The sequence below is a fragment of the Rhincodon typus genome, chromosome 31, assembly GCF_021869965.1.
Source record: "Rhincodon typus isolate 14 chromosome 31, sRhiTyp1.1, whole genome shotgun sequence".
Lineage (NCBI taxonomy): Eukaryota > Metazoa > Chordata > Chondrichthyes > Orectolobiformes > Rhincodontidae > Rhincodon > Rhincodon typus.
Window position 1 is genome coordinate 274,364 of NC_063362.1, and position 25,358 is coordinate 299,721.

General features: G+C 42.0%; 1 protein-coding gene across 1 annotated transcript in view; it reads left to right on the top strand.

Moving 5' to 3' along the window:
• The window catches only part of vwa5b1 (von Willebrand factor A domain containing 5B1), a 207,043-nt gene that overhangs the window by 97,308 nt on the left and 84,377 nt on the right, over window positions 1-25,358 (top strand). The window contains exons 11-14 of the mRNA XM_048614851.1: window positions 7,166-7,280; window positions 7,732-7,917; window positions 14,757-14,946; window positions 17,073-17,272. Of these exons, the coding sequence (XP_048470808.1) occupies window positions 7,166-7,280; window positions 7,732-7,917; window positions 14,757-14,946; window positions 17,073-17,272 (691 nt within the window). The remainder of the gene's footprint in view (window positions 1-7,165; window positions 7,281-7,731; window positions 7,918-14,756; window positions 14,947-17,072; window positions 17,273-25,358) is intronic.

The window sequence follows — 25,358 nt, forward strand, 5'->3', positions numbered from 1 at the left end:
CACTGGAGATTAGCAGAATGAGGGAGAATCTTATAGAAACCAATAAAATTTTCATGGGACTAAACAGGCTACATGCAGGAAGGATGTTCCCAATGACCAGGGAGACCTGAGCGAAGGGTCACGACCTAAGGACACAAGGAAGGGCTTTTAGAACTGAGTTGAAGAGAAATTCCTTCACTCAGAAAGTGGAGGGCTTGTGGAATGTGCTACCAGAGAAAGTGGTAGAGACCAGAACAAGATAGAGTTAGATTTAGTTCTTAGGGCTACAGGGATCAAAAGGTATGGGAAGAAAGTAGAAACAGGGTCCTGAGTTGGCCAATCAGCCATGATCATATTGAATATTATTCCATGCACGAAGGCCTGAATGGCATACTGTTTTTTTAAAATACATTTTTGGTACAGATATATTGCTGGCAGGGCCACCATTTATTGTCTATCCCTAGTTGCCCTTGAGAAGGTGGTGGTAAGCTGCATTCTTAAACTGCTGCCGTCCCCTTCTGTAGGTAGACCCATAATGCCATTAGGGAGGGAATTCCAGGATGTTGATCCAGCAACAGTGAAGGAACGGTGATATGTTTCCAAGTCAAGATTGTGAGTGGCTTGGAGGGCAACTTGCAGGTGGTGGTGTTCCCATGTATCTGCTGCCCTTGGCCTTCTAGATGGAAGTGGTCATGGATTTGGAAGATGCTGTCTACGGACCCTCGATGAGTTTCTGTAATGCATCTTGTAGATAGTACACATTGCTGCTACTGAGAGTCGGTGGTGGAGAGGGTAAATATTGGTGGATGTGGTGCCAATCAAGTGGGGAGTATTCCATTACACTGCTGACTTGTGCCTTGCAGATGGTGGACAGGCTTTTGGGAGTCAGGAGGTGAGTTACTCACTGCAATATTTCTAGCCTCTGACCTGCTCTTGTAGCCACTGTGTTTTTGTCATGAGTTCAGTTGAGTTTCTGGTAACCCCAATGATGTTTATAGTGGGGACTCATGATGTTAACACCATAGAATGTTAAAGTGCAGAGGTTATATTGTCTCCTAAAGAAGATGGTCATGGCCTGGCATTTGTGTGGCGTGAATGTTACTTGCCACTTATCAGCCCAAATCTCGGTAATGTGCAGATTTTGTTGCATTTGAAATGAACTGTTTCAGTATCTGAGAAGTCATGAATGGTGCTGAACATTGTGCAATCATTGGCGAACATCCCCACTTCTGACCTTAGGATGGAGGGAAGGTCATTGATGAAGCAGCTGAAGATGATTGGGCCTAGGACACTACCCCGAGGAACTCCTGCAGAGATATCCTGGAGCTGAGATGATTGACCTCCCACAACCATGACCATCTTCCTATGTGCCAGGTATGACTCCAACCAGCAGAGAGTTTGCCCCCTGATACCTATTGATTCCAGTTTTCCTAGGTATCCTTGATGCCACATTCAGTCAAATATAACCTTGATGTCAAGGGCTGTCACTCTCACCTCACCTCTGGAATTCAGCTCTTTTGTCCATGTTTGAACCAAGGCTGTAATGAGGTCAGGAGCTGAGTGGCCCTGGTGGAACCCAAACTGGGCGTCACTGAGCAGGTTATTGCTGAGCAGGTGCTGCTTGATAGCACTGTTACTGACACCTTCCATCACTTTACTGATGATCGAGAGTAGACTGATGGGGCGGTAATTAGCTGGGTTGGATTTGTCCTGCTTTATATGTACAGGTCATACGTGGGCAATTTTCAACATTGTCAGGTAGATGCCAGTGTTGTAACTGTACTGGAACAGCTTGGCTAGGGGAGCGGCAAGTTCTGGAGCACAAGTCTTCAGTACCGTTGCCAGAATGTTGTCAGGGCCTGTCGTCTTTGCAGTATCTAGTGCCTCTAACATTTTCTTGATATCATGTGGAGTGAATCGAAATGGCTGAAGACTGGTATCTGTAATGCTGGGGACCACTGGAGGAAGCCGAGATGGGTCATCCACTCAGCACTCCTGTTCCTATTTTCTTTGCATTTATATTTCCAGAAAACCAACTGATCAAGCTTGGTCTCAAGTTTGAACACAGGCTTCAAGGATACCCAAAGAACTCTAAACGCGATATTCTTTTATCTTTTTACTGAACCCTACCCTGTTTGTAATAGAGGCTGGAGAAATGAACCGTCACTGTGTTTGTCTGCTGCATGAGTCACAACGTAAAATAAAAATAAAAACAGAAGTTGCTGGAAAAGCTCAGCATGCTGCCAGACCCTGCTGAGCTTTTCTAGCAACTTCTGTTTTTGTTCTTGATTTACAGCATCCGCAGTTCTTTTGGTTTTTATGAAATAAAGATTTTTTTTCAGCTACCTAGATGACCAATTAGATAATGTATCCAAGGAAGGATGAAGAACATGAGAAGAAAATAGAATAGAATATGAATGCATTCTAGTGAAAAACATAAAGATGGTTGGGAGAATTAATAATGAGGAATAGGGAAATGGAAGATAAACTAAATGATTATTTTGTCTCTGTTTTACCAAGGAAGATTCAAGAAATCTCTCAGAAACGGAGATTCAAGTAATTATGGAGAATTGGGAGTTGAAGGCAATTACTATCAATAAAAGGTTGCATTAAAGAAATTAATGATTCTGAAAGTTGATAAATCTCCAGAACCTTATAGTCTACATATCAGAGTGTTGAAGGAGGCGGTTATAGTAATAGTTGATGCATTGTGACTATCTTCGAATAACCCTATATTCTGGAGTGATTCCTGCAGTTTGGACATTTGCAAATGTCATTGTTTAGGAAACGAGCAAAAGAGAAAATAGGAAGCTACTGGCCTGTTAGCCTCAGGTCAGGCTTAGGAAAAGTGCTAGAATCTATCATTAAGGACATGATAAATGGGTACTTGGATAAAAATGATCTGATTGGATATTTTCAACGTGGATTTGCAAATGGGAAATTGTGTTTGACAAAATTGTTGAAGAGTTTTGAGGATTGTACTAACAAAATTGATAACAAAAGAATTAATGGACTAATGATTGGCTAACAGAAAGAAGAGGGAGAGTTGAAATAAATGGATCATTCTCGCTTTAACAGACTATGACTAGTGGGGTACTGTAAGGATCAGTATTTGGGCCCCAGCTGTTCACAATACAAAATGATGATTTGGATATGGAGAACAAATGTAACATATCCAAACTTGCAGGTGATACAAAGCTAAGCAGAACGTGTGTGGGAAGGAAGAAGTGAAACATCATCAGGATTGGACACGCTTAGTAAATGGGCAAGAAGGGACAGAATGTGGAATATGTGAAGTTATCTATGTTGGTAGGAAGAACTTATGTGCAGAGTAATTCTTAAATTGGTGAGGGGTTGTAGAATGTACAAAGGGACCAGGATGCCCTAAAGGCTATGGTTCAGCGAGCTAATTGAATGTTATCCTTCGTTGAAAGAGGATTTAAGTTCAGGGGTAGTGAAGACTTGCTATAATTGTATAGGAACTTGGTTGGTCCTTACTGAAAGTACTATGTGTAGTTTTGGTCTCCTTATTGCCATAGAGAGAGTGAAAAGATATACCAGACTTGATCCCGGATGGCGAGACTGCCCTGTGAAGAATGTTTGGGGAAATTCAACCTCTCCTGGGGATAATGTACAAGCATGGATCGAGAATTGATTAACACATAGAAGACAGTGTGACTTGGAATTAATGGAATTGTTCAGGTTGGAAAGAAATAACTAGTGGAGTGTCACAAGGATCAGTCCTAAGGCTTCAACTATTTATGATATTTATTAAAGACTTGGAGGAGGGGATAGAGTGTAATGTAACCAAATTTGCTGATGAAGAAAAAAAGTGGGAGGTCATATTGCAATGAGGACATAAAGAGGCTGCGAGGGGCTGTGTAGTGACTGGATTGAGGCCAGCTGGATCTCATTGATAATGAGTTGCCTGATTGGGGTGGTTAACCTGGGCCAATCAGGGAGCCCTGGCTGGCAGATATAAACAGCAGTGTCAGAAGCATCCCTTTACTCTGAGCTGGTTGGTTAGAGTTCTCGTACTGTGTACATGTAACTAAAGGGTGACTTGGTGCTAGGATACAGCCTCTCTGCAGTTAATTCAGGATATAGTTAGGTTGAGTGAGTTGACAAAACTTGGCAGTTGGAGTTTAATGTAGGAAAGTGTGAAGTCGTGCACTTTGGTATGAAAAATCTAAAGGCAGACTATTATTTAAATGAAGACTGCAAAGGAAGTGTAACAAAGAGGAGTATGGGTGTTCGTGTGCATGAAACACTAAATGCTACCATTGCAGCTGCAGGAAGTAATGAAGAAGGCAAATGGAATTTATTGCAAGGATCAAAAACAGAAATTGCTGGAGGAAACTTGGGTGAGAATGGCTCTGAAGACAGGTCACTCTGATTTCTCTCCACAGATGCTATTAGACCTGCTGACCTTTTCCAGCAATTTCTATCTTTAACTAAGTACTGGACTGATATTCTCCGGAGCTTAGAAAAATAAATTGTAACCTCAATCAAACACAGATCGTTCTTACAGCATTTGATGAGAGCGATGGAGAAAGAATGCTCCCCCACCCCCACATCAACCTGGAGGGGAGGGTCGGAAAGCTAGAACTAAGGGCACAGTCTCGGAATAAGAGGCAAACTATGTAAGAGAGAAATTGTGGAGAACTATGTCACTCAAAAGGGTGAATCTTTAAAACTCTGTGAAAACTCTGCCCCAGAAGGCCAATGAAGCCTCAGTAGTTGACGATTAAATACAGAGATTGATAGATTTCTGCAGATTAAAAACTCAAGGGAAGGTGTGCCATGATTTCATTGATTTGCAGAGTGGGCTGGAAGGGCTGAATGGCTACCTCCTGCTCATATTCCTAATGAGGTGGTGCACTGGCCAGTTTTGGAGTGAGTCGCTGCTGCTTATGCATTGTGGGGAGTCCTTACCAGGTCCTGATTGGGATCAGCTGGCCATAGGCTAAATACACAGAGCACAGAAGATGAGTGAGGAAGGATGGAGTCTGCAGAGCAATGGACCTGGTCAAGGAGGCTGGCCACAAGTGAAAGTCTGCCTGGGGCTGGCCACGGTGAAAGGGCCAGAAAGTTTACTGCACTATCCACTCTGAGTGTCCCAGGATGCTCCAGTCTTGTAGGGACTGAGTGCGCATTTGGGGATTCCTTTAGATATGGAGCATCACTTTTGATCTGGAAAAATAATGGAGTGGGTATTGACTTCCTGTACTCCCTTGGCACAATACTTGCCTTGCTTCTCATACATGCATGTAATGAGCTGCTGACTGGGTGATAATACAAGATAGACGTTCACTTCCACAGCCACCACCAAACCCAAAAGTCCTGAGAGAGGAGATTCTCCCCATTGTCTCAAGCTTCACGTTCTCATTAATGATGAGGTTTCCAAAGATAATGCAGAATTTGGGTAAAGGCATCCTGAATAAAACAGTGATTCACCTTCGGCCTGTGGTACTTTGGCCCAGGGTTTGTAGGTCCCTGACTGAGCATGCAAAATAAATTAGGTGCCTAAACTGCTGAATTCCCAGCCACTCCTGAGGTCACCTTCACAATACACTAATTGGAAAGGTGCCAAAATTGACAGCTCACCTGTCATATTGAAATATATAATGAACAGTCAGTTATACATGTCAACAATTCCATTGACCTGGAATAGACGCTGCCCGGGATAGGGCCTTGTAGCTGATAGGGGCAGGTGGGCAGTGGTGGGAATGCTGTTTTCTGAATGGAAAGGGCTGGAAAAAAGAGAGGGGCGTGTCCTGCGCACATCGGGGTAGCCACAAAATGTCACACTTTCCCTTGTTTCTATATTACCTGCCCTCTTAAAATCTCCCCCTTCCACTGGATATAAGCTTATTAACTGGGCGCAAATTCTCTTCAAGCAGGTGCCTTCTGAGACACTCTGTTAAAAACCTCAGTGAAATAAACATGAAATAGAACCAGGATATTACTATGTGGAAGAGTCTATCAACAGGATGGCCTTTAGCTGTACCCCCACACAGGCAGGCACGGGGGTAAATATACCAATGGGGATGGCATGACATTCTGTGTGTCACTTGCTTCAAGACAGATGAGCTCACCTTCTACAGCATCAGGAAATTGGATGTAACTGAAAACTACTATTTGGCCTCCATTAGCCATCTTGAACAAGGCTCTGAACAATCCCAAAAATCTACTTTCTTTATTCATTCATGGAATGTGGGCATCGCTGGCTAGGCAGCATTTATTGTCCATCCCTAATTGCCCAGAGGGCAGTTAAGAGTCAACCACATTGCAGTGGGTTTGGAGTCACATATAGGCCAGACCAGGTAAGGATGGCAGCTTCCTTCCCTAAAGGACATTAGTGAGCCAGTTGGGTTTTTCCAACAACTGACAATGGATTCATGGCCTCCATTAGACTCTTAATTCCAGATATTTATTCAGTTCAAATTCCACCATCTGCCGTGGTGAGATTTGAACCCAGGTCCCCAGAACCATTATTTGGGTCTCTGGATTAACAGTCCAGCGATAATAGCACTAGGCGATCGCCTCCCCAGTTGCCTCAGATTAAGACCATCTCATCTCCACACCCCTTCCTGTCTCTCACAACTCGTTCTCCTGCAAGATCCCCTACATGGTCCTGGGACACTGGGATAAAGACTGTTCAGTATCTGATTGTAATACTAGTCCCTGCTTCCATTCTGGGATTGTACAGTTCCGGCCATTCAAACAGAAATACTGTTGAAGTGTTGTCAAATTGTTTGCAGCAATGTGATAACTTATCAAAGAATCTAACTTACTTCAGTAAAAATACAGCACACCATTGGCCAAGGCATTCAAACAATTGTTCAAAAGTGGACAATTAATTAAATGCTGCAGTTAAAAAAAAACACATTGCAAGACCAGCTTGTGATGTTGGAAGAGTTTACACCTTTAAAAGTAATTATTTCATTTCAATTTAATATTGATTAATTATATGTAAACATGTCAGTTAAGACAATACTGCTTATGGCAAAATAATGCATTTGGATAGTGAGGAATGTGGGACACTTATTGGGTCTTTCATTCTTGTTCCATTTCTATTTCGGGCAGAGTGTCGGAAGAGAATGGAAAGAGCTAGCCGCAGTGTATTCTCTGTATGACAGGATATGTTTTTGCAAATAACTTTCACACTACTTTTTGACCTCAGGTGCTATACTTTTGGAATTGGACAGAGTACTTGCAGAAGACTGGTTCAGGGATTAGCTTCTGCTTCCAAAGGAGCAGCAGAATTTCTTGCAGAAGGGGAAAGGTTACAGCCAAAGGTACAAAATAGATATTTTTGAAGACATTTACTAAGAATGGTTTAACTATGATTTAGTGTCACCGACTAAACATGGTAAATAATAAATTGGAGATTAGCCAAATTAGATTTGAATCTCACAAACTAAATATTAGATACATTCTGGTTAAAGTTAGAATGTAAATGCTGTAAGTGATTTCTAACAATGACTGTAGGTCATTAAAATATAATCAATTTGTGAAAAAATACAGACTGAAGTAAAGACTAACTCAATGATTCTAGCAATTTTTGTGTCTGGAGGTCTAGCCTTCTGAAAATATCTGACTGGGGTTATCTAGTGGTTAACTGGTTGTATCTTCCTGTCCTGACTTTAGCAGCAGTGTCAAATAGGAATGAGACAGGGCTTTTCCACTTCCAGGATTAGATACACAAATTGGACAAAGAGAATAATAAACTAATTTTCTGTTTGGTAGATGGTAAAATCACTGAAGAAAGCAATGGCACCTGTTCTCAGTGATATCACCACTGAGTGGTTCTTTCCTGCAACAACTGAGGTACTCCTTTCACCAGTGGAACCAACTTTCTTATACCCTGGAGACAGACTCATTGGATACTGTATTGTGTGCGACACATCAAGGTATCACCCGAACCTTAAATCAGTAAGTATGAAACTTAACCCATTTTAGTATGTTGTTAAGATCCGTCAGCCTTGTGGTGACCTGTTTAAACTTAAAGCACACATTGAGAAAATTGCAGTGCACAATGCTTAGGGCTTTAATGCTGAGCTGTGAATGAACTAGGACTCACATTGTTGGAAGAAATCAAAAAGTTTATTGTGTGTTACAAATGCAATCTAATTGTGCACATATTTTTAAATGTACTGTAAAGCCATCTTAGTGTCTAAAGGTTCTGGCCTAGATAGCAATTGCACATGACTACTTGGATACCATTCCACTTGATGTGGTGTAGTTCTATTATACTAATAATAGCACATCCTCACTATAACACTGTTGCTTTGAGATCTCACAAATCAGGCTCTGTCTCAGTTCAATACAGAAGTCACTGGAAAAGCTCAGCAGGTCTGACAGCATCTGTGAAGAAAAAAGTCAGAGTTAAGGTTTCGGGTCCAGTGACCCTTCTCAGAACTGATGGTAGCTGGGAAAATGTCAGTTTATACGCAGAAAGTAGGGAGGAGTGTGGGGTAGGGAGTAAATGATAGGATAGAGCCTAAAGAGAGAGAAGAGCAGTTGGACAGACAAAGGAGTTGATAATGATCAGGTTGGGAGGGTGAATAGTTATTAATGGGCACTGTAAGTGACTAACAACAGTGTGTGTGTGATAACAAGGTGCAGGGCTGGATGAACACAACAGGCCAAGCAGCATCATAGGAGCAGAGAGGCTGACGTTTCGGGCCTAGACCCTTCATCAGAAGTGATGGCAGGCTATGTGATAACAAGGCCTGGTGTGTGGGATTGGGGGCTGGGACGTGGGAGAGTTTAGACCTTAAAATTACAAACTTATATTGAATCCAGAGGGCTGCAGGGTCCCCAAGCAGAAAATGAGGTGTTGTTCTTCCAGCTTGTGCTGAGCTTTGCTGGAAAACTGCAGCAAGCCAGAGACAGAGATGTTGGCCAGGGAGCAGGGTGGTGCATTGAAGTGGCAGGCAACAGGTAGTTCAGGGTCTTTTTTGCAAGCAGATCATAGATGTTCTGCAAAGCGGTCACCCAGTCTACGCTTCGTTTCCCCAGTGTAGAGGAGACCACATTGTGAGCAGCGAATGCAGTAGATTAGATTCTGGGAAGTGCAGGTGAAGTGTTGCTGGAAGGTACGTTTGGGCCCTTGGATACTGGGGAGGGAGGAGGTAAATGGGCAGGTGTTGCACCTTCGCCGGTTACGGGGGAAGGTGCCGTAGGGCTGTGGGGACATGTTGGGGGTGAAGGAAGTGTGGACCAGGGTGTCCTGGAGGGAATGGTCCCCGCGGAAAGCAGACAAGGGAGGAGAGGGGAGTATGTGTCTGGTGGTGGCATCTTGCTGGAGATGGCGGAAATGGTGTCTGATGATCTTCTGGATGTGGATGCTGGTGGGATGGTAGGTGAGGGCAAGGGGAACCTTACCGCTGTTGGGGGAAGGAAGAGAAGGTGTGAGGGCGGAAGTGCAAGAAACGGGTCGGACCCAGTTGAGGGCCCAGTCAACAACGGAGCTGGGGAATCCTCGGTTGAGGAAGAAGGTGGACATTTTGGAGGCTACCTTGGCTGTTTCAGTTTTCCCAGCACGTGGTCTGGAGCAGGTGATCAATCTGCTTGACACCACCTGCAGCAGTGAGTTGTTCACTAAGTCTTTTCTTTATACCCCTTTCCTTGCTAAGACTGTGCCATATAACATATTACCTGATTTGGCCCACTTAACTGGTTTCAAATTATGTCACTGTCCTGATTGAAGGCATCATCAGATGTATTTTCTCTGAGCACCTTCGAGGCGATGTCTGAATAAACTCAAGAAATCGATGAGGGTGTTATCTCTAAAATGTCTTAATGATGGAATGTGGGAAATTGTTTCGGATCAATTATGATTTTATGGGTGGGATGCTCTAGGTGTGGACTTGATGGGCCAAATGGCCTGCTTCCACCCTGTAGGGATTATATGATTCATGATAACAGAAACAACGTCATTCACAGCAGCAGCAGATTTTCCAACTTTGAGTAAATATCTGTGGCCGAGCCAATACCTTCCCATCCTGCTTTCCTGTTCTCATGCCCATAGTACAATTCTACATTCGGGTTCCCAATTCTTCTTCAATGCCTGTCCCACCAGCAAACCCAGCACCAGGATGTTACCAAACCAGTTCACATTCATTAATGTGAAAGAAATGACAACATGGTTATGTCATTCAAAGTGACTAACACAATTCATGAAAGCCAAATGGTGTAGAGCTGCCTATTCCTTGTGGTGTGCACCATTCAGAGATGGAATCTCAAATTCCATGACAAACTCTCAGTCGGAACTGATGGTATGCTTCACTGGGGAGTGCACTGGAAATCAATTCCCTCTACAGAAGTAAAAGATTTTATAAAAGTACACAAAATTCCTCAAATTCCCAGTCTTTTGGACTCAGCATGAACCAGGTTTCTGAACTTAACAAGAATAACTATTTAACAACTGACATATAATGCTACTAGTTAAAACACTAACCAATTTATAAAACTCCCTATACACACATACATAGATAGTGACTAAAGGAAAATGGGTCTTAAGGGCAGAGGAAAAGAATGGAAAGGCAATCCATGTTCACAGAGTTATCTGAGCTGATCGTTTTGGTTTATCAGAACTTGCTGCTCCTTGATCTTCCTCCTCCAGGTATTTCAACTTGCTTTCAGGAGGCAGAGGGCAATTGATTCATGCTTATGAGGTCTCTGATTTATTGGTTAAGAGCAATTGCTTACAACAACTGATGAGAGAAAATGAACGGACTTTCCTCAGGCTTGTAATGTTTTGTAACTGCAGAGGAAAGAACCACATCTTCCATTCTAGTGGGCCAATGGGTTCTGTCCAAAAACTCACATGTATAAGCTGTTTAGCTACCTGCAAGCTAATCACATCTCTGTTGGCAGGCGGAAAGGCTTTGTCATCAGCAACTAGTCACCATTCCACAGACCAATCAACTAATTATTGTCCCGACTGAAATACCTTCATACAGACTTTCAGCTCCAGTTGGTACATAGTCACCTCCCGAGCAAAGCAACAATATAAACAGCATTTACAATGAGTTTTGTCAACTTGCTTTAAAAACTGCAGTAATCCCCTTCACAATCTTTGGTTTTTAAAGCAGTCCTTTTCCCATTTCAGTCCATAATCAAAAATTAAAAAAAAAGAAAAAGGTACAGTTTTTACACTGAAGTTAGAATGTTGTTGGTACAATAATCGTGTCCTTGGAACCTTTTAATAAGATGAGTTTAAACACTGGAATACAGTCCATTTGCAACAGAAGTTGAAGTATTTGAGACTGCAGTAATAATCTATCAACCTGTGATCATCCAGTTTTTGACCAGCAGCCTGTTATAAATATACAACTGGGGATATCAGTCTAGGTCCTCAGGGTCTTTTCTGCCACTGAAATGATATGAGTGTATCAATAGCTGCTTCAGCTGCTGTCAATATTTGTTCAACTATGCCCTGAGCTAAGGAAAGTACACTGCTCATTTACTAAAGAACTGACCAACCCAGTCACTAATCAATTTAGATCAAGCTGGGAACTGTGATTCATTCAGTATAGCTGTGTTGCTATAATTTGAAATCATTCTCATTCTCTCCATTTCTCCCATTTCTGATTTATTCTGATGTTTAATTCTCCAGCCTCTAGCAATCCATTAGGACTTTTCCCAGCGAGAGTTAACATGTGAGCCTTTCCTGTTTTCTGTCAGACGACATGACTGCTCAGTCCAAGGATGAAATTATAGCTTGACGATGTGCTGGGAGCGGAGTGTGTGTTGATGTGAATGTTAAACACACTCAAATGTCTGAGACTCCTCAGCCCTTTAAGCCAGAGAATTCCAAAGATGATGGGCAGAAAACAGGAAGTATGATGAAATGGATTATTCTCAGGTTGGCAGGCTGTGACCAGTTGGGTATTAGAAGTATTACAAGTGCTGGACCTCAGCTAGATTCATAGAGACATGCAGCATAGAACAGGTTCTTCGGCACACCCATGTCTAAGCTGACCAACAAACAACAAACTAGACTAATCACATTTACCTGCACTTGGTCCATAGCCTGCTATGCCTTGGCATTAAGTATTTCTTAAATGTTGCAAGAGTACCTGCCTCCACTGCCCTCTCTGGCATTACGTTCCACATATCTACCACCCTTTGGGTGAAAACATGTTTTCCCAGATCCCCTCTTGCTCCTCACCTTAAGTTTAAGCCCTTGGTCTTAGACGTGTCTGCCGTGTGGAAGAGATTCTCACAATCTACTCTGTCTATGCCTCTCATAATTTTTTACACCTCTGCTCCAAGGTAAACAAACCTAACCTATCCAGCTTCTTATAGCTGAGACACTCCATTCCGGGCAACATCCTGGTGAATCTCCTCTGCATTGTCTCCAGTGCAATCACATCTTTCTGATAGCATAGCTATTCAAAAATTGTCTCAATTGTTAGGATCTGGGGCTAAATGTAATATTTCCAAGATTTCATCCTGAGATAAAACTAAGTGAGAATGCGAGCTGTGAAAAGAATACAAAGAGATTTCATGGGCCTTAGCCAGGTTGAGTAGTTGTAAAAGAGAGACAGTAGATTAAATATAGCATGGAAAAATATGAGGTTATCCAGTTTGTTCAGAAAAACAGAAAGGCAGAGTATTTCTAAAGTAATGAGAAATTGGTATTTCCAAATGTCAAACGGAACCGTTGTCCTTGTTCGTAAATTAATGAGAAAACATGCAGGTGCAACAATCATTTAGGAGAAAAAAAAAATCAGCTGGCCTTTATTTTAAGGGGATTTGAATGCAGTGGTAGAGGCATTCTGCTGCAGTTACATCGAGCCTCTGTGGAACTGCACCTGGAGTATTGTGTACAGTTTTAGTCTCCTGATCTAGGGAAAGGTGTATTTGTCATAGAGGGAGAGTAATGGAGGCTCACCAGATTAATCCTAGGGATAGAAGGATTGTATTATGAGGAGAGGTTGAGGAGACTGGGCCTGAATTCTCTGGAGTTTAGAAAAATGTAAGATGATCTCAATGAAACTTTCAAAATTCTTACAGGGATCTACAGAGTAGATGCAGGAAGGATGTTAGCCATGGTTGAGTGACGGTGGTGGGGGTGGGGGTGGGGTGGGGGGGCTGGTGTGATGGTGGAAAGGGTGTTGTCTAAAACCAGGGGGGACACACTCACAATAACAGCTAGGCCATTTAGGACTGAGATGAGGGAGAAATTCTTCACTCAAAAGGTGGTGAATCTTTGGAATTCTCCATCCCAGAAGCTGTGATAGCTTAATTGTTGAATATGCTGAAGACAGTGATCAAAAGATTTCTAGATATGAGTTCATCAAGTAATGTGGGGATGGTGCAGTTCATTATGGTAGAAGATTGGCTCTGGTCCGTTTGAATGGCAGAGCAAGCTTGACAGGTTCAATGACTAGGTCCTCCTCCCTAGTTCTTATGTCCTGTAGGTTTTAGAAGAATAAGAGGAGTCATGCAATCTACAGGAAGTGAGTCCTGAGAGAGAATGAGAGCATCCAAGTCTAATTCCCATCTCATTAGTTGATATTTATTATCTGTAAAGAGAGGAAGAGTCTAGGAGTCAGTGATGTAGATACAATTGAAGATGAAATAGTTGCTTAAAGGAAGAAGAATTGGTGCCACTCTTCTGGACACAGCTTTGTGTTGTTTCTGTGTTTATCACCTTCAATAAAAATGCTTATCTGTCTGTGACACTGGCACCAGCTCTGTTATCATGCTTAAGAGGTTTTCAATCTAATAATTTTGGAGCTCAACATTTTGCAGTGAGCAGTTGCGAGCAGTGACTGTCAGAAAAGACAGAAAGGCAGCCACAAAGGAAGATGAATGATTGTCTACACAGTATTATTGTAAGGTCAATGCTTCATGGCTGTTTTCTTATTCAAATTATTCACAATATCATGACAAGAAGTTACAATGATTTCCAATAATTAATGCTGAAGCAGAATTAAGGCTCTTCATAGGAATGAGATTGGAAGCTGCATTTATTTGACAACATTTGCTACAGGAGAGATTTGATTATAGTCACATGCATTGAGATACAGTGAAAAGTATTGTTTTGTGTGCTATCCAGGCAAATCATACCTTGTATAAGTGCATCAGGATAATAAACAGAATGCAGAATATAGATGAACTGGACGAAATATTTTACATTCTTGTATTCTTTTAATAATAATAATTTCTAATGCAGAAAAAAAACTTTCAGAAGTGAAGTCACAGCATTCCAGGGATTTCTGCTGTCGCTGTGTGATTTATAACTCCTCCAATGGGAATGCAGGTACTGTGGTACAGCAGTCCTGTAGCATTGAAATGTTATATTAAGCCGTAGGGTGAGTTTCTGGAATTAGTTTTGAACCAATAATTTTCTTGGCTCAGAGAAAAGAGTTATCCGAACTAAACAATGCTGATCTGGATGTTGCTATGGTCACCAGTGTGCATCATCAAACATGCATTTCCCTTCTTACAGTTCAAAATAATTGTCAGTCTCTGAGACACATCCTACTACAGCTGGCCAATAGTCTGTACCTCAGCAATGTAGCAACAATCTTGCTATTAACCTTCCTCTATTCTTCACAATCATCCATATTATTTGGCTGAAAACTAATGAAACTCAACAAGCAAGTCAGTGGAAACAAGGTTTGAAAGTTTCAGACAACAGTTATGTGAGGGAGAGGAAGCTCCTTCAAAACTGGAGTCAAAGTCAAAATATATTTTGTTTTCTGTGATAACTTGCCTCTGAATCAGCCCTGATATTTCCCTATTTGTTTGAGGACAAACAGCGTAGGTACAGCATGATGTGGTCTCAGGAATCCAACAGTTCTGTGTTTTACCACTCTCAAGAAGAGGAGTCTGGTCGGATAAGCTCTGAGAATTTAAGAAGCTGCAGAGATTCTGTAGTGGACTCTATAAATGACCAACCTCAAGATGTGATCTCTATTAATGAAGGCCTAGAAAATGAAGGTAATGGAACTGTGGTTGGGATTGTTATTTTGATGGAATTGTTTAAAGGAATGCATCAACTAAAATTTTCTAATTGTTATCATATCCAGCATGATGGAAAATCACATTATTCAATTATTTTTTTTTAAGCTTATGTAGTGTCTTTTATTAAAAAAATTAGAACTTAAAATTTTTAAACAAGAATTGTTGCAAAAACCTTAGCAGATTTTTGCCCTGCTGGATAAAACTAAATATGTCAGATACAAGTTAATAACAGTCTGTCCCTATGGCAAAAAGTGAAAAAATATCAAAACCGTTTATTTTGACTGAGGATGAATCAATGATACTTCCCTTTTCAGACAGTTGGCCACTTAATTGTCTGGTCTGAGATTAAGGCAGGGAGACCCAAACCCAGAATATCCCACTTTGAGCCCTGTTGGATTTGATTAGAATACCTACAATAGGTACAATCTAATAGGGAAAAAAAAAACAGAAATCTAGCTCCTTACGGGTGAACTGTAACATCCAGTGGAAATTATGTGAGTGGGGAATGTGGATGAGCCTAGGATCACGCTCAGTCACAATACCATCCAGCAACTGTTCCCACTAGTAAAAGGATCCAGAACAAGGCGGCACAGATTTAAAGTGGTTTGCAAAGGCAGTAGGGTAATGCAAGACAAAAAACATTTTCACTTTGGAGTAATTAGTGTTTGGAATGCACTGCTGGAAAGTGTGGTGGAGGCAGGTTCAAGCAAAGCATTGAAGAGAGTATTTGATGATTATTTTATCCAAATTAATGTGCAAGGCAATGGGGAAATAGTAGGAAATTGGCAGGAGGTAATGATGCTCATTTGAAGAGCTAGTGATGCCAATTGGCCTCTTTCTGCACCGTTGCACTTCTATGGTTCTGTGAACATTGTCTAAATCCAGATATAAGCAGTTACCTGGAGATAGTAAGAACTGCTGATGCTGGAGTCAGAGATAACACAGTGTGAAGCTGGAGGAACACAGCAGGCCAAGCAGCATCAGAGGAGCAGGAAAGCTGACGTTTCTGGTCTGGACCCTTCTTCAGAAATTACCAACCTGAGCCGTCAGAAGGAAGTTAGTGACCCTTGAATGATGAATAAAACAGGTAGATGGATAAACCAGACATAAGCAGCGAGCCCTGGTACAGGGTGTGGGCTGCGAGCCTGGAACAGTGCAAGCAGCAAGCCCCGTAACAGCACATGGGGAACCAGCCCTAGAGCAGGCAGCAAGCCCTGGAGCAGCGACCAACGTGGGGGAGACAGTCTTGAAACTTAGCTTAGAGCAGCTGAGTGCCAGTATGGAATGGCCTGGGGTTTGGGAGGGGAGCAGGGACAGCTGTTGGACTGAGGTCTAGTGTGGAGGCTCTGCACTTCGCTGCTACACTGTAAGGTCTATTTGAAATTTCCTACCTTACTGCAATGTCAACCCTTTAGGATGTCCTATTTTTAACTTATTTTTCAACTCCGTGAGAAATGCAACTACTTCTAATTCTCTGATGTATCCAAGAATTGTACCTAGATACTTGTACCTAAGATGATGCCATAAGAAGGCAGACATTGGTAAAGCTTTTCACTGTACTCCTACAATGGAGTACACATGACAACAAAAGGATATTCCGTTCTATTCTATTTTATTACACTGGAACATTGGAGCACAGATGCACACTCTTGAAAAGTTGCCACTTTCTTGTTCCTTAATTGAGACTGAGGTGAAAAGTATTTAAGTGGTCATCAAAGTCATATAAGTTTCTATCCTCTCAGCAATATCAAACAGAGGAGTGGATTCTGGAGCCCCCATGATTTTTGCAACAATTCTTATTTATGAATCTTATGAAAATTATATAGACATATACTATTCAGTATGATCATTGCATAAAGATGAAGAAAGGAAACCCTCTGAATGTGTAGCACTCTCCGGCCTGAATTGGCTTGGTATGCGTGTGGGGAAAAAACAAAGAGAATCTGGGAAATTTGTTATAATTTGCATCTGAATACATTCTTACATGTGAATAATATGTGAAATATTTTGAATCTTGGAAAGTATAAAAATTATCCAATGAGAATTCAAAAGCAAGGTTGAAGTTAATGAAATATAAATTATGTTTAAAAATATATTTCAAGGTATTGAATCAAAATTGTCTCCCAGAAGAAGAGCATTCAGTACAAATCACACATTCAGAAATGACACCTCGAAGAGAACATTCACACCCAGTGACCCGTCTTCAGCATTTCACAAACATCCTCTCCGGAGAGCAAAAGCTCAACAGCTTGTTGGTTGGAACAGCCCAGAAAGCATCTCTCCTTGGCAAAAGCAGTTTCAGGCAAGTTTGCTTTACCTGGACATTTCTTTCATCGGTTATGAAATATATATTTTGAAAAATTAATTGTGAAATAATTTTATGACCACATCCGGACAATAACAATGACGACTGCGAGTTATGAATAAATTTAAAAATGCCTCTGCTTTGTAAATTTAGGGGCCACAATCAAAGACAATTTGTTTTATTCATTCATGGAATATGGGTATCACTGGCTGAGCCAGCATTTATTGCCTATCCCTAATAGCCCTACAGAAAATGGTGGTGAGTGAGGGAGCTCCAGGAGCTGGGATGACTGACGTCCAACAACTATTGCCAGCTTCCTTTGTGCCACATATGACCTTGACATGCTTAGAGGTGTTCCCTGTGATTCCCACTGACTCCAGTTTTGCTAGGGCTCCTTGATGCCATACCTCAGTTAAATGTAGCCTTTATATCAACGGTAGTCACTCTCACCTTTCAACATGTGGCGAAGGATGTTCAAGCCACAATATGCAGGTCAGAGGAAGATTCAAAGAACAAGAAGAAATACAGGAGATGAGTTTAAGTGACAAGAAACTACTGAAAATGAATGCTGTTCCACAAAAGTTCCCCCAATAGTGTTTTTGTAAAAATTGAAGAAATTCATCCCCCAATTAGATTTTAGTCAATCAACACAGCCCACCAATGACAGTGAATTCCCAAAACGCAATAATTCCATTTTCAAAGCAGTGAAAAGTTACAGAAACCTTCACTTTCTTGAATGAACATGGAAAATCCTTCATTATCTATTGCTCAACTCTCTCAAATGCCAAAAGCACTGACATTCACAACTCTACAGGAGATAGAACATTACCTGACCTGTCACCTACTACCATAAAAATAGTGGGAATAGCGCAGGATCAACAACTGTGATTTTCTCATTTTAAATTCAAAGAACCCAAGGGAATCAGCTTTCTTATTCAACTAAATAAAATATGAGTTTAGATTGTAGAACTATAAGTCGGGAATGCAGAAAAAGATAAAGGCCAGTTTATGTTTGAGATCATCAGGGAACACGAAAATTAGATTTATTTTCTCTATTCATTTGTGGGATGTGGGCGTTGCTGGCTGGCCAACATTTGCTGCCCATCCCTGGTTGCCCTTGAGATATTAATTGATAAACAAAAAAATGGCAGGACTTGAAATCTTTATCAGGTTTATGGATTTAAAGAATCATGCTGCAAAGGGAGATTTATAAGATGCGGCTTTTAGAATTGTCTCTTTAAGAGAAGGTCAAATGGAAAGTGGGTCATGTAACCCATTCTCAATTGTGCTGACAGCAAGCCTGGCTGCTGTGTTTGGTACAAATAATAGGACAACTCAAGTGTTAGAGTGACTAGGGCAGCAGATATAACATGGATAGACTGTTAGCTTCAATATTCCCACAAAAGTTTTAGAATGTCAGGTTTTATGAAAACGCTATGCAATAAATGTCCACCTTTTTTCCTCAGCTGAGAACCCCATGCTACTGTGGTTGACAGGGCCAACAACTCTGTCCGTCCCGTCTACCACATTTCTGCCGTTGCCCCTTATAGAAGATCTTATAGAAACATATCATATTATGAAGGGACTAGATAAGGTGGAGGCAGGGAGGTTGTTTCCACTAGCAGGTGAAACTAGGACTCGAGGGCATCGCCTCAAAATAAAGGGAAGCAGATGTAGGACTGAGGTCAGGAGGAACTTCTTCACCAAAGGGTTGTGAATCTATGGAATTCCCTGCCCAGTGAAGCGGTTGAAGCTACCTCACTGAATGTTTTTAAGGCAAGTCTAGATATATTTTTGAACAGTAAAGGAATTAAGGGTTATGGTGAGCGGGCGGGTAAGTGGAGCTGAGTCTCAAAAAGATCAGCTATGATCTTATTAAATGGCGGGGCAGGCTCAAGGGGCCATATGGCCTACTCCTGCTCCTAGTTCTTATGTTCTTATGTTCTTATGTTCTCACGTTGGTTCTCAGCTTCCATCCCACCAGTCTCCACATCTAGAAGATCATTAGCTGCCATTTCTGCCACCTCCAGTGGGATGCCACCACCAGATACACATTCCCCTCCTCTCCCTTGTCAGCCTTCAGCAGGGTCCATTCCCTCCGGGACACCCTGGTCCACTCTTCTTTCACCCCTAACACCTCTCGACTGCCCCACAGCACCTTCTCCTGCAATCGCAGAAGGTGTAACTCCTGCCCATTTACCTCCTCCCTCTCCAGTATTCAGGGGTCTAAACACACCTTCCAGGTGAAGCACACTTTACCTGCACTTCCCACAATCTAGTCTACTGCATTCACTCTCACAATGTGGTCTCCTCTACACTGGGGAAATGAAGTGTAGACTGGGTGACCGCTTCACAGAACACCTACGTTCTGTCCACAAAAATGACCCTGAGCCTCCAGTTGTCAGCCACTTCGACACACCACCCTGTTCCCTGGCCAACATCTCTGCCTCAGGCTTGCTGCAGGGACCGTTACCTCTGGGACATCCTTGTCCACTCCACTTCATTCCCAATATCCCCACCCCCCCACCCCCCAAATAGCCCCATGGTACCTTCCCCTGCAATTGCAGAAGGTGTAATACCTGCCCTTTTATCTGACCCTCTTCACCATCGAAAGGCCCAGACAGACCCTTCTACATGAGCAGTGATTTACCTGCACATCACTCAAAAGATCTCAAGGCCAAGGACCAATTCCACCTCCTGGAAACACTTGTCAAATTTTGTGGTTGGAGATGTGTCTCTAGGATCGGGCTCATCATCCAAACAAGGACCCACAGAATTTAGGACCAGTGACATAGAACTTCTGAGGTGGACTAACGTACTCAACAGTGAATGATTACCAAAGACAGATCCTATCAAGTCTCGTTTTAGCTCTCCTGATCTTTTTAAGTTCCCTTTTGCACATTGTATATTCCTTTACAGTTTCTGCTGTTTGGAGGCCTTGGTATCTGCCATGAGCCTCCTCTTCTTCCTTAATCTAATGCTGTATGTCACTAAATTTCCACTGTTCACAGAATTGTTCAACGCTTTTTTTTGTTGGAACATGTTGGCCCTGCACTCGCCATACTTCCTTCTTGAATGCATCCCACTGTTCTGATACAGATTTACCTGAAAGTATATGCTTCCAGTCCACTTTGGCCAAATCGCATCTGATCTTAAGTTGAAAGTTTGTTTTCAGGTTCATCCTTGTCCTTTTCCATAATTCCATTAGATTCAAGATTGTTATGATATTAATTTTTGTTTTCTTGTCTATTTAGTTTCAAAAGATAATGAATTTGGAAGTGTACAGAATAACTCATTAACATTTCTACTTCAGTATAAATAAGGCCTATATGTTTCATGCTGCAGTGGAGATGAGCTTTGGGTAGGGAAGAATCCAAAGGAAGTGTCATGGATCCCAGCTGAGGGTAATACTGGATAATTCAGGTTCCAGTGAAACCTAGCTTGATTGTCTCACTTTTACACTTTGGTTCCCATGGTGGTCAGTCACTGATTTTGCTCACAACAGGTGGCCAGAATACTTTTAACAGAAGAACATATGTTTATTACACAAAAGAATGGCGAAAACTATATCAATTAAATAATTTGGAATGGTCTTATTGTAAACAGCAAAAAAAAGTTTCCCAACAATATCCTCTACAGACACTTTACCCCGGTGAGATATTACTGCCATTTTCACTTTTTAATTTTTTTTTTACTCAACTGATGAGGTTGCAAGTATTTCTTTTCAGTGAATTTTCAGAAATTCACCACATGTGATTCTTTGTTACTGTGTCTCCCTGAGACACACAGACACAGGATAACTCACCAAAATTTTGCAATGATCTCTAAGAAAAAATGCCAGGTTATTTTCAAGCTACTTGATGCCTTTTAGGCTGGTCAACAACACATCTGCTGGTTTGATCTTTTCTTCTGAACTGAATGTGCTGCTGGTTTCTGGCTCCATCAGTTTCTCTGGGTTGTAAAAGCTCGACTAACTAAGCACTTCAGCAGGTAGCTTGTCTAGTCATTTAGCCCAAGTCACATAATTTCTTGGAGGTATTGACACTTAAAAAGAAACAAGTCACCTTCACAGAACTGAAAACCAAAATCCCATTTACCTCTGCTTTCGAAGCCAAGTTCCAAATAATCATAATATTTTATAAACCTTCATCATAGAACCCATTTCAGGAGTGGCTTACAATCTGTTTTCTAAAAATGACACTGAATTTCACAGATAATGTCAGTCTGTGAGAATCAGAGAGTGGGGGGAGAGAGAGAGAGAGAGAAAAACAGCAAGTCCCTCAGCTTCAACAAACAAGACAGCAAATTGGATCTCGCGCTCAGATGAAAGATATCAAATTCTGGGATTGAATGAAACTGAAAGATTTGTCAAGCTTTGGTAGAGGGAAGAATTTCAAACATTAGTCATAAAAAAAACCTCTCATCCCTGAGCTGGTTATTTAATTGCAAAAGCAAAGAAGAAAAGTAAGCTTTTGAGAATAAGCATCACCTAAAATGTTTTATTTTTTCATGGAACGTGGATTTCTTTAACTGGGACAGCATTTATTGCCCATCACTAAACACGGACCTATATAAAAGAACAGACACTTTATTTTAGGGTCCTCAAACATTCACCTTCTCAAATCAGATGTGTGCCACAGTGAAAGAAGATCACTGTGGATGATGCCACAGATTTATAATTCTGGCCTGGAGTGTTACTGCACAAAATCCAGAGACAAGAATGTAGATGGTAATGCTCCTACCTCTTAATCAGGAAATCACATTTTCAAACCCTTCTCCAGAGACTGAACCTAATCACAAAGCTGACAGTTCCTGTGAAATATCAAGTTAGCTCTCCTGTTTCTGTATATTTTTCTGCACCAAGTTTGTTTATGAATTGTTCTGTTATATCTTGTCTCAGAAATTATACACATTATTCAATGGAGAATGTAGGAGGACATTCCAAGAGTAGTACCAAGTGCACACAAAAATGTGGTGTCAAACTAGTGAAGCTACCAAGCAGAACTATATGCACGCCAAACAGTATAAGCAGCAAGTGATATACAGAACTAAATGATCCCACGGATCAGATCTAAGCTCTGCAGTCCTGCCATATCCAGTTGTGAATGGTGGTGGACGATTAAACAACTCACTGGAAGAGGAGGCTCCACAAATATCCCCATCCTCAATGATGGAAGAGCCCAGCACAAGAGTACTGTGAATGCTTCAGCCTTAACTTTTGCAATTTTCTGCCAGAAGTGCTGAGTGGATGATCAATCTCAACTTCCTCCAGTGGTCCCCAGCATTACAGACACCAGTCTTCAGTCAATTCGATTCACTTCACGTGATATCAACAAATGGTTGGAGACACTCAATACTGCAAAGCCCATGGGCCCTGACAACATTCCATCAATAATACTGAAGACTTGTGCTCCACAACTTGCCGCTCCCCTAGCCAAGCTATTCCAGTACAGTTACAACATTGGCATTTACCCAACAGTGCGGAAAATTGCCCAGATATGTCCTGTACATAAAAAACAGGACAAATCCAACCCGGCCAATTACCGCCTCATCGGTCTATTCTTGATCATCAGGAAGGGTGTCATCAACAGTGCAATCAAGCAGCACCTGCTCAGTGACGCCCAGTTTGGGGTCTGCTGGGGTGGCACGGTGGCACAGTGATTAACACTGCTGCCTCACAGCACCAGGAACCCAAGTTTGAATCCACCCTCGGACGACTGTCAGTGTGGAGTTTGCACATTCTCCCCGTGTCTGCGTGGGTTTCCTCCAGATGCTCCATTTCCTGCAGGCTAGGTGGATTGGCCATGCTAAATTGACAATAGTATTCAGGGATGTGTAGATTGGGTGGGTTACAGGGAAAAGGGGTAGGGGGATGGGTCTGGGTGGGATGCTGTTTGGAGGGTTGGTGTGGACTTGTTGGGCCAAAGAGCCTGTTTCCACACTGTAGGGATTCTATAAAAAAGTTTGCTCCTGACCTCATTACAGCCTTGGTTCAAACTTGGACAAAAGAGCTGAATTCCAGAAGTGAGGTGAGAGTGACCACCCTTGACATCAAGGCTGCATTCGACCGAGTATCAAGCACTGGCATCAAGGAGCCCTAGAAAAACTGGAATCAATGGGAATAAGGGGACAAACTCTCCAGTGGTTGGAGCCATACCTGACACATAGAAAGACAGTCGTGGTTGTGGGAGGTCAATCATCTCAGCTCCAGGACATCTCTGCAGGATTTCCTCAGGGGAGTGTCCTTAGCCCAACCATCTTCAGCTGCTTCATCAATGACTTTCCCTCCATCATAAGGTCAGAAGTGGGGATGCGAAATCATTGGCGAACAATGTTTAGCACCATTTGCAACTCCTCAGATACTGAAGAAGTCTGCATTCAAATGCAACAAGATCTGGATAATATCCAGGTTTGGGTTGACAAGTAGCAAGTAACACTTGCATGACACAAGTGCCAGGATATGACCATCACCAATAAGAGACGATCTAATCACCTCCTCTTGATATTCAATTGTATTACTATCACTGAATCTCTGACTATCAACATCTTGGAAGTTATCATTGATCAGAAACTCAACTAGACTCACCACAGAAATGCAGTGGCTACAAGAACAGGTCAGAGGCTCGAAATACTATGGCGAGTAACTCACCTCCTGACTCCCCAGAGCCTGTACACCATCTAGAAAATACAAGTCAGGAGTGTGGTGGAATTCTACCCACTTGCCTGGATGACTTCAGTCCCCAACAACAGTCAAAGAAGCTTGACACCATCCAGGACAAAGCGGCCCGCTTGACTGGCACTGCATTCACAAGCATTCACTCCCTCCACCACCGACACTCAGTAGCAGCAGTGTGTACTATCTACAAGATGCACTGCAGAGATTCATCAAAGATCCTCAGACAGCACCTTCCATTCCCATGATCAATTCCAACTGGAAGGACAAGGGCAACAGGGGAACACCACCATCTTCAAATTCCCCTTCAAGCCACTCACCATCTTGACTTGAAAATATATCACCTTTTCTTCACTGTAGTTGGGTTAAAATCCTGGAATTCTCTCCCTAATGACATTGTGGGTCAACCCACAGCAGGAGGACTGCAGTGGTTCAAGAAGGCAGCTCACCACCACCTTCTAAAGGCCAACTAGAGAAGGGCAATAAATGCTGGCCAGCCAGTGATGCCCACATCCCACGAGTGAATTGTAGAAAAAGCTGCCTGTTATAACACTGTCCAACTCTTTTTCTTCATGTGAAATCAGATCTGATAACACTTTTATAGTTCACCATGTTGCAATGTTGATTTATACAAGATTTGTAAGGAGATTTTCTTTTTTTATTTTGAAATTTTGAACAGGGGGAAGCTTCTGAGCAATGGCCAAATTATGGTAAAATATTTCAAACAAAAAATGAAATTTTAATCAACGTTTTAAAGAGCAGGAAATTAAACTGGTCAGGAAGGAACAGAACATAGAAATTTGGTGAAGCGCAGGTTCCTAAGAGAGACATGTTCAAATTTTGGCCTCCTTCAGTGTCACAGTGACTCAGAATGCAAATTTGAAGAACAACACCGTATAGTTTAAGAAGATTTGTAGCTTTGTTTGTGGATGAGGTTGTAGACATGCTTGCAGAGCCAGTGGGTTTGGTCGCAAACGTTTCGTCACCCTGCTAGGTAACATCGTCAGTGCACCTCTGGTGAAGCATCAGTGTTGTGTCCTGCTTGTTATTTATATGCCTCGGTTTGCTAGTATGATTGGTGTTACTTCAGGTTCTGTTTCTCAGTGGTTTGTACACAGGGTCTAATTCAATGTGTTTGTTGATGGAGTTCCAGTTGGAATACCAGGCCTCCAGGAATTCCCTGCGTGTCTCTGTTTGACTTGTGCGATTATCAATGTGTTGTCCCAATCGAATTCATGTCCCTCGCCTCAATACACACTGACAACAAGTGAGAATTAGTCGTGTCTCTTGGTGGCTAGTTGGTGTTCATGCATCCGTATAGTCAATTTTCTTCCAGTTTGGCCTATGTAGTGTTTCTCACAGTCCTTGCATGGTATTTTGTGTATTACACCAGTTTTGCCAGTTTTGGGT